Here is a 10725-nt window from a genome sequence, read left to right on the forward strand (position 1 = left end):
CTTTTGAACTTTAGTTGTTGTTATTCAGCCTTCTTCTTCTTCTTCTTCTTCTTCTTCTTCTTCTTCTTCTTCTTCTTCTTCCTCTTCTTCTTCTTCTTCTTCTTCTTCTTCTTCTTCTTCTTCTTCTTCTTCTTCTTCTTCTTCTTCTTCTTCTTCGTCTTCTTCTTCTTCTGATCCTCTGTGTGGATGTGGTTCGGCCTCAGTAAAACGTCAGTTCACTAGGCGATGAAACAGGTCGTTAGCTGAAGTGAGGCCTTTAACCTGAGGTGAGGCCTTTAATCTGAGATGAGGCCTGCTATCACCACAACCACACAGCAGACGCATAAACCAACATACAAATAACTGACTTGCTTTGGATAAAACCGTCATTTGTATTTGTAAAACGTGAATTTGAGATATCTGGAATAACAACTTCATCATGACGTATTGGTGTTGACCAGTAGAGGGCGCTCAGTGCTAGGACTCGGAGGAACCAGCGAGGTACCTGAAGACACGGGGTGTAATCAGGTTATAGTAGAAGACAACATGCTTTCAATCAAATCAAGCCTTCCTCCTAGTTCAGGAAATCATTCCTACATGGTCATGTAAAATGGATACGTAGAGGTTTATGGTCACTGCGAAGCCCTACACAATCAATCTGAATTACTTATAGACTTCATTGATTTAGACCTATATCATTATTATTTTTAGTACGGTGTAGGCCTATACTATGAATAAGTATTATAGTATATAAGTATATCCACCACAATTCAGGATTAGATTAAACTGTAAAGTAAGTAAGTGGGTTAAACCACCAGATAGGGGGGCACGCACAGACCATGATAGGGCAGGCATCAAAATATGATTTATGATGACACAAAGTAGGCCTTGGCCTACTTTTTAGGCAACACTGGATATGGGTTTGGAAAAGTTTAGATAAATATGGTATTGAGACTTCATAGGAATATTTACATTCTATATAAATTCTTATAATGGCCCAGGTTCTCTTGTCGCATGACTTCTGAGAGGAACAAGAACTGCAAATACCAAGATGCGTGTGGGCAGGACTCCAAAACCGACGCGTTTGCGTCGACCAACCACGTCCCGAGGCGCCGTCTGCGTCACGATCTGCGACCTCTGCGTCACGCTCTGCGACCTCTGCGTTGTTCATATCAACCCTCAGCTAAACCGAAGTCTCCGACGCCATATTGAAATACGACAATTGTTTTATTCTATCCGCGAAAACATCAACTTCTTCAAGATGTTATACTTGGAGGACTACCTCGAGAGTGGGTAACACATGTCGGAATGCATTTCCGTCGTCATATGTGCATAATGTGTCGGAAATACGGACGGTGGTCCCGTCTGCGCGTTCGAACTGTTAGCCTAGCATCGCTAGCTGCTTAATGGGTGGTTAGCCTAGCAATGCTAGCTGCTTAATTGGTGGTTAGCCTAGCGTTGCTAGCTGCTCAACTGTTGGTTAGCCTAGCATCGCTAGCTGCTCAATGGGTTGTTAGCCTAGCATTGCTAGCTGCCTAACGGGTTCTTCTTCTCCCTCGCAGTGATCGAGCAGCTCCCCATGGACCTCCGCGACAGGTTCACGGAAATGAGGGAGATGGACCTGCAGGTTCAAAGTATGCAGAGAGACACGAACTGAGCATGAACATATTAATATTACATGCATATTACATGAACAGAACATGAATATTACCTGAACATTACATTAACAGAACATGAATATTACCTGCATATTACCTGAACATTACATTTACAGAACATGAATATTACACAAACCTTACATGACTAGAACATAATTATTACATGAACATTACACGAACAGAACATGAACATTACATGAATATTATATGAACAGCATGACAACATCAACAACATAATTATTACATGAACATTACTTGAACAGAACATGAACATTAAATGAATAGAACTTTAAATGAACATTACATAAACAGTAAATGAACAGAACTTGAATATTAGACAAACATTTCATGATCTACATGTTTTTAATATGAACATGAACAGAACCTGTGAACTGATGGGTTATGTCTACTCTGCTCAGAGACGTAACACAGTTCCATCAGCCCTACTCACCTCAGATCCAGCCTACCTCCATTCCCTGTGCGTTGTATAGAAGCACGTAGTCAGCGGTTCCTCTGGGTTAAAACGTATGGAAATGCCATAACAAAATGAGAACAAAATGTTCTCCTCAAACACAGACGTGTGCGATGACATATTATGGACATGCTCCGTAGTACCTTTATCAGGTGGAACTGTCTAGTGTGTGCTGAGCAACCAGAGATCTTACTACTGACCGTGACCATGCTCACATACAACTGACGCTGTGGCTGCAGAGATGGAGGTCGGACAGACCAGGATACCCTCCTGAGGTCCAGAGGGCCTGTGGTGGTCCCCTCAGGGTCCGGGGTCTTCTGCGTGTCAGGGTTTGTTTATTGACGGAGCTATGTTCCTGCTCCCTGCTAGACGCCACTGACCAGCTCGAGAAGAAGGTCATCGAGTTCTTCGTCAACGCCAAGAAGAACAAACCCGAGTGGCGGGAAGAGCAGATGGAGGTCATCAAGAAGGTAGCGCCACGGACCGCAGAGGCCCGGTCCACACCTTCAGATGGAGGCTAAAATAAACAGGCCTGGTCCAGATGCATCAAATACATCAAATATAAAACTGAAAAACATAATGCGTGTTCCACATCCAGACCGATGGAGTACAGCGACACACTGTGCTGTGGTTAATCTAACTCCTTCTCTCGGGCGGCATGTGGCTCAGGAGGTAGAGCGGGTTGGCTGGTCACCGGAAGGTTGCTAGTTCGATCCCCGCCTCCGAATGTCGAGGTGTCCCTGAGCAAGACCCGTCTTCACCCTAACTGCTCCCAACGAGCTGGCTGTCGCCTTGCATGGTTGACACCGCCGTCGGTGTGTGAATTAGGGCTGGGCAATATATCGATATTTGAAATATATCGATATTATCTCAAAAGAGATATAGAATGAGACGCTATCGTCAACATCGATATAGTTTAATTTGCGTTGAAAGTACAGCACATTTGTAACATATAACAGCAGTTTCGAACCTTGCATGCCGCCTTCTATTTTGTAACTCTGCTCATCTCTCTCCGGCTCACACACACACTCTGGCCCGGCCCCCATTCCAATCATGTCACTTTTTTAAATCCCCTACGGCGCGAAACATGGAGTCCGCCGGCAAACGCGGCGGCGAGGAGCTTGTATGTAAGCGGAAGAAAAATGGCTCCATAGTTTTGAAATGGTTTGGGTACAAGGTGGCTGACGAGTTACAGAATCATGTATTTTGTAGAGTGTGCTTCAAATCTTGTTCCAAAATTATTGCGGACTCCCGGTGTCACTGCCTCCACCTCGTATTTGAGAACATTACAATTTAATATATACTATCACGGCCAAAAGCTGTGTGCGCCTCCGGAGCTCAGCTCCGGCGGGTGTCGGTCCATGTCGCGATTCAATTCTGTGCTTCAGATTGATGAGTAGGGTAACACGGTAACAAACCATGGTAACAAACTACGGTTTCTCACTCTCCGAAACTATGGTTTCTCACTCCGCCAGGTTAACGAGCACAGCTACGCAGGCAGGCTGGAAATGAAAAAATAGCGGCGCCGCCGATGTAGAATAACGAGTTGGAGTGCGGAAACGGAAACTATGTTATTGCGTCAACAAATATCGATATTTATCTTATATTGCCATAGTGTTTGAAGATATCGAGATATGACTTTTGGTCTATATAGCCCAGCCCTAGTGTGAATGTGTGCATGAACGGGTAAATGTCCGGCAGTATTGTATTGTAAAGCGCTTTGATTGGCCACTGGTTGGAAAAGCGCTGTATAAATGCAGTCCATTTGACAATTTCCCATGCTCTTTCAGGACTATTATAAAGCGCTGGAGGATGCAGACGAGAAAGTACAGCTGGCCAATCAGATTTATGACCTGGTGAGTAGAGACAGTCGCTCAGGTCTGCAGTATCCAACGTCCGGGGTAGCTGGCCCTGCTTGAAGAAGCTTTGATCTGTCAAACCAGTTTCCTCTTTAATCCTGATGGATGAAGTCTGTGGGCTCACACTGACTAAATACTTGGTGATTCTGAGCCATATTCTTGCATGTTGTATGTGGAGACTCAGCGGGGTTCTGATGTGTTTCCTGCCTGCTTATAGTCTTGAGTTTATCCACCACAATTCGAGATTAGATGATACTGTAAACAAAAGTAAATAAGTGGGTTAAACCACCAGACTCCATAATAGGGCAGGCATCAAAATATGATTTATGATGACGCCAAGTAAGCCCAAGCCCACAAGAAGTCAGCACCAAATGTGGGTTTGGAAAATGTCGGAGACTCTACTGGTCTGGACTTGGAAGCAAAAATATAGCTATTGGACTAGGAATAGGAATATTTACATTCCTGTATAAATTCATATATTGTTCCAAGTCATCTTGTCGTATGACTTCTGAGAGGCATAAGAACTACAAATACCAAGATGCATGAGAGGCATAAGAACTACAAATACCAAGATGCATGCGAGCAGGACTCCCAACATCTACTCGTTCTGCATTAACGGGTTGTGATGCGTGTTCTGCTGCTCCAGGTGGACCGCCACCTGAGGAAGCTGGACCAGGAGCTGGCCAAGTTCAAGATGGAGCTCGAGGCGGACAACGCCGGCATCACAGAGATCCTGGAGAGACGTGAGGCCCTGTGCTCATTTCACCTCCACGCTCTTGGGGCCATATTGCCTAATGGTCTAGGTTACGGTTCTAAACCTAGTCTCACAGCGATACTGGGAACGCTAGTGTCGTTACGTGCTGCTCCTGTAACAGCTCCTCCTCCCTTCCACTGCTGCAGGGTCTTTGGAGATGGACAGTCCCGCCCAGCCGGTCAACAACCACCACGTCCACTCACACGCCACGGCTGAAAGTATGAACGCAAACAACTCTCACGCACGCAGTCCAGGGCAGCGGTCATCCACCTGGGGGGGTCGAATGAACCAGGAGGTTTCCTAGGTCAGAAGGGAGGTTCTCTAGGGCAGTGGTCATCCACCTGGGGGATAGAATGAACCAGAAGGTTCCCTAGGTCAGTGGTCAACCAACCAATGAGCCAGATGGTTCCCTAGGTCAGTGGGGCCTAAAAAAAAAAAAAAAGTGGTTCCTGTTGGTTGTCAGTTGAGGTCATGGGTAGGTAGGGAATTTATTTTATTTTTTTATTTTATTTTTTTCAGCGGCAGCGAATGATAGGTAGGTTGTTTTCATTTAAAAATGAGAAAATTCGCTCATCCTTGTACAGAATGAAGAGGTGCTGTACCAAAACGTAATTATAGTTTGGATCAAAAAAGAAAAAAACGTATTTTCTTTATTTTTATAAATCTCATAAAATAATCTGGGTTGCAAATAAATTGACAGGGTCGGTCGGAAACCGGAACCAAACAAAAAACAATTTTTGGCCTGGTGATCCACCTGGGGGGTAGAGTGACTCAGAGGGTTCCTAGGTCATTGAGGACTCACCTGGGTTGCGGGACAGCTTTAAACAATGTTTTACAACTACATTTTCTCCACTTATATCAAGACTGTCTGGTGAGCTTTCTTCTGATCAAGAGTGTGTAAGGGGCCACTCACACTAGGGCCGCGGCCCCGTGCCCGAGCTCATTTGCATACTAAAGTCTAGAACGTTTGGCTAGTGTGACCACAACATCCGTATCCTGCACGGAACAGCCCCTTGGCCACGGCGCACTTGGGAGAGGTGTGCCGTGGCCAAAGAACAGATGCTAATGAGATGACACGCGGATACGCAACGTGAGCTGGATGACGTAGTCCTTGCGCGACCCTTCTTTCTTTATAGGTCCATGCCCTTCTTCCCCACAACAATCATTTTAAACAATGGCGGCAAGCGGTTCACGAGTGGGTTTACGTTGGTGCGATAGTGAAGTCGAGTGTTTACTTGAAATTTGGGCCGACGACAGCATTCAGTCGCAGCTGGACACCTCGCTTGGTGATGACGTTTTTATCGTATTACGACGTGATGACGTATGTATGAAGGAGCAATTGTGCCCAGGCCACAGCCTTTGGGAGCAGTGTGACCACGGGCCAGTGGGGGGAGTGGGGAGGGGGGGAATCGTGCTGAATCTTCCTGCAGCACGGAACAGGCAAACTTGCCTAGTGTGGGTGCGCCCTTAGTTACATGCAGTGTTTCCCCTACCATTGTTCAGGCCTGGCGGGCCGCCAGGCCAACGAGCGCCCCCGCCAGGCCAACAACCGGCCAAAAAAATGAAAAGAAATGAAAAAGAGAAAAAAAAAAAAAAAGATTTTTTTTTTTTTTTTTTTTTTATTATTATTATTATTATTAGCCATAATATCATAACCATCCAAGCTCACCACCAGCTATCTCAATATGTATTGGTGCTTTATGCTCCTGTACATGAAATTAGTTTACATTAAATCAACTTTGTTTTTAGAAAAACACTGTTTATTCTCCGGCAGAAGAACTATACCATGAACCGATCGCGTAAATGCGACGTCTGATTGGTTCAGCCCGCCGTTACCATGGACATTTTTACCGCCCCCGCGAAACACTAGCCTCGTTCTTTATATGTCCATAATTTAACCAACTTGTGATGGCTAAGCAAGTGTTTTATTTGGAAATAACCAACAAATACTCTAGCATCCCGTGAAAAATGTATAACAAATCACACCATCAGCTCTTACCACCGGGCCTAAAAAAAATTCTAGGGGAAACACTGACATGCATACCCAGCGAAATGTTAGCGGCTTCACTTTAATGACCCGGTAATGGCAGCATCAGTCCTCATTAACGCCCCCCTCCACTGGGGTCGTATTATCACTGTGCATGTTATGAAGGCATCTCGCAGGCCTCTAACCAGCCCGTGTTGTGGTTCTCCTGCGTTCCAGAGAGGAAACACAGCGCTCCGGTGCACCACACCACAGAGCACGTCCCGGAGAAGAAGTTCAAGTCAGAGGCTCTGCTCTCCACACTCACCTCGGACGCCTCCAAGGAGAACACGCCAGGTACTGAGCCGCTGCCAGCCAGCCAGCCAGCCAGCCAGCCAGCCAGCAAGCTAATGCCATCGAGCCAGCTGATGCTTCATCAAATTATCCTTTTGTTATTGTTTTGATTGAGAGACCCCTAGTGGCAGAAGTTAAAATCACACCTTTAAAGGGCCATAAATAAGAGCAGGGGCGAACACAGGTAACCAGAGTGCAAAAGGGATGTCTTCTGATGTCTTCCTTTTATCAGACAAGCAGCTTAGACCCAACAAAGCGTTCCTTTGATAATGTATATAAATAGTTGTATTAATAATGTTAAAGATGAACCAGGTGACCTGACTTCCTGTTCGGCTCCTCTGTCTCCAGGTTGCCGCACCAACAGCGCCGCCCTGTCCACCAACAGCGTGTACAGCGTCACCACCTCCCAGCCGCTGGCCTCCTACAACCTCACCTCCCTCCCCGCCGGGGCGGGCGCCGGGGCCGGGGCCATCACCATGGCAGCCGCGCAGGCCGTCCAGGCCACCGCCCAGGTCTGGTCCTCCCACCTCTGGAGCTGTTGTGTTGTGTAGTTGAGTGACGGTGTAGCAACTTCTCAGCTGTTGTTGTGTAGATGAAGAGTGACAGTGTTGTGTAGCTGACGGTGTTAGTTGTGTAGATGAAGAGTGACAGTGTTGTGTAGCTGACGGTGTTAGTTGTGTAGATGAAGAATGACAGTGTTGTGTAGCTGACGGTGTTTGTTGTGTAGATGGAGAGCGAAGTGTGTAGCTGACGGTGTTTGTTGTGTAGATTGAGAGTGACATGGTGTGTAGCTGACAGTTAGTTGTGTAGATGGAGAATGACAGTGTTGTGTAGATGAAGGGTGACGTAGCTGACAGTGTGCTGTGTAGCTGAGTGTTTTTTGTGTAGATGGATCGTGACAATGTTGTGTAGCTGACGGTGTTTGTTGTGTAGATGGATCGTGACAGTGTTGTGTAGCTGACGGTGTTTGTTGTGCGGATGAAGGGTGACGTAGCTGACAGTGTGTGTTGTGTAGCTGACGGTGTTGCATTGCTGTTTGTTGCATAGATGAAGGACGGCCGGCGAACATCCAGCCTGAAGGCCAGCTACGAGGCCATCAAGAACAACGACTTCCAGCCTAACCGCGAGTTCTCCGTCGCCAGAGAGGCCACCACCTACCCCGCCTCCGCCCTGGCCTCCACCCTCACCCAGAACATCACCCCCACATCCGCCTCCGATTCCCGGGGCCGCAAGTCCAAGTAGGTCTACCCCCCCCTGCTCCTGATCCATGTTTGTAATTCACACGTTGATCGTCGAGATGTTCCGATAAAAAAAAAAATCTTTCACGATACCGATTCCTGAACTTGAGTATCGGCCGATACCGAGTATATACCGATACAGCATCTAGCTTTGTTGTTCATATTGAAGGGGTTCTCTTACGATGACAGCAATTTGTAGCCGGATCACTTACTGTCTGCACATTCTTTTTTCAGAACAAGATCATTTATAATTATAATAATAATAAAGGATCATGATAAATGATAATTGTATTCTTGTAGTTAGGTGGGAGCATCCGTGGTAGCTCGGACGCGCGTAGGTCGGAGATAACAAGATTCCGACTTTCCACATCCGACCGCTTACGAACGCAGCATTCCATCGTAGTGTCCTTGATGTACTCGTAGCCTTCGTAGTAAAGGAGTCGTGTGATGGTATGGGATCGGCGCACAGACTTGCGTACACGCTGATACTAGAGTCGTTCCGATATCGATCGGAGGAATTTCCGATACCGGTATCTGCATCGGAACAACTCCGGTTGAACGTGAGGTGACTGTAGCACCACGCTGGTATCTCTGGTCCCGTGTGGACGCCCGGTACCTGACCTCCTCTCTCCCCGTCCTCAGAAGCGGCGTCAAGTCGTCGAGCCACCAGTCGTCGTCCTCCTCCTCCTCCTCCTCGCTCTCCTCCTGCTCCTCCTCCTCAGCGCTGGCCCAGGAGCTGTCCCAGCAGGCGTCCTCCCTGCCCGAGGCCGACCCCAACAGCCAGGTGGACTGGACCTACGACCCCAACGAGCCCCGCTACTGCATCTGCAACCAGGTACCTGCCCCACAACCCCCCTCAGAACAGGCCCCTGAGAACGCCTCGGAACATGGCCCCAAGAACCCGGCCCCCAGAACCCGGCCCCAAGAGCCCGGCCCTCAGAACACCCTTAGGAACCGGCCCTCAGAACCCGGTCCTGAGGAGCATAGATACAGTCCATAAACGTCCCATCGCCCCGCACTAGCTAACATTCTGACCCGCTGTTGTCTCCTAGGTTGTCTCCTAGGTGTCTCCTACCTGTTGTCTCCACTCACTAACTACTGTCTGCTGTCTCCTAGGTTGTCTCCTAGGTGTCTCCTACCTGTTGTCTCCACTCACTAACTACTGTCTGCTGTCTCCTAGGTTGTCTCCTAGGTGTCTCCTACCTGTTGTCTCCACTCACTAACTACTGTCTGTTGTCTCCTAGGTTTCCTACGGGGAGATGGTCGGCTGTGACAACACAGATGTAAGTATACCTCCGACCGTTAGCTGAAGGCGGCATAACTCAGCACATGTTTGTGATGTTCTCTGCCTGTGTAGTTAATGAGCTAGTCTAGCTCCCCGCGCTACAGCCATCTGGCGCGCAGAGCTTTTGGCCGTGATATTATATATAAAATGATATTATACTATTATATATAGAACGTTATAAGACGCTGTCACCGAGTGTGAGAGGAGAGTTGACGTAGAAGATGGCGATTGACCTAGTTTCAAAGTTTACACCGTTTATACTCGGTAATACCGGTGTTGACACGAGCGTATTACTCGGTGTGAAAATGTCCACGCCGCGGCAACCCTAAGCGAGTCACGTGATGGTATCCTCCGAAGGCATTTCCAATACGGGTATCGGTATCTGAATAACTAGCTGTCCTGAGTGCTGACCCTCTCCGGCGTCCCCCCTCTAACCCGGTCTCCCTGTGTCTCCCCAGTGCCCCATCGAGTGGTTCCACTACGGCTGCGTGGGGCTGACGGAGGCCCCCAAGGGCAAGTGGTTCTGCCCCCAGTGCACCGCCGCCATGAAGCGCCGGGGCAGCCGGCACAAATAGAGCTCAGCCCGGCGCCTCCTCTCCCCCCGGTCTCCCGGTCCTCATCGCCTCCACCCAGAAGCTGGGGACGGAGCGGGGGTGACGGAGCAGGGGGGGGCGGGGGGCGGGGGGGTCACGGCCTCGGCGGTCCGGAGGGCGTCTCCACTCCCGCTCCCTGGCTGTGAAGCGCCGAGTGTAAAGAAACGTTCCTGTGCGCGTGTCGTCTGATTCCAGGACTCGGTCCAAACCAAGAGTTAGAGTATGTGTATGTGTCCCATGAGAAGAATGAGGGTGTAAAGTGTGTGTGTGTGTGTGTGTGTGTCACTAGTTGTTCTGCACTGATTGTGTGTGTGTATGTGTGTGCGTGTGTGTATGTGTTTTAGAAATATCAAGATGTACAATAAAAGGATCCAGATGTTTGGTACTACTGCTGTGTTGGTCTTTATTTCCCTCCTGTTACTGGTGTGTGTTGCTGGTGTGTCACTGGTCTGTTTGTCTGCTGACCTCCACCCTGCCTCCAGCTAGGTGCGTTTCCTGTTCTCGTTCCACAAATAACTGAGACTGTTTTAGTTGGACCTTGATGGCGGGTGTGTGGGGGGGGGGGGGGGG

General features: G+C 48.3%; 1 protein-coding gene across 1 annotated transcript; it reads left to right on the top strand.

The window, feature by feature from the left end:
- The first annotated feature begins 1109 nt into the window (after positions 1-1109).
- On the top strand, positions 1110-10543 carry ing3 (inhibitor of growth family, member 3). The gene is made up of 12 exons (XM_030354728.1): positions 1110-1268; positions 1542-1613; positions 2479-2579; positions 3900-3965; positions 4615-4711; positions 4869-4940; positions 6926-7042; positions 7388-7551; positions 8087-8277; positions 8920-9112; positions 9522-9560; positions 10021-10543. Exons 1-12 carry the CDS (start codon positions 1241-1243, stop codon positions 10135-10137), a joined length of 1257 nt encoding a protein of 418 aa, XP_030210588.1. The 5' UTR covers positions 1110-1240; the 3' UTR covers positions 10138-10543.
- Positions 10544-10725: the final 182 nt, after the last annotated feature.

Source organism: Gadus morhua, chromosome 4, assembly GCF_902167405.1.
Source record: "Gadus morhua chromosome 4, gadMor3.0, whole genome shotgun sequence".
NCBI classification, from domain to species: Eukaryota; Metazoa; Chordata; class Actinopteri; order Gadiformes; family Gadidae; genus Gadus; species Gadus morhua.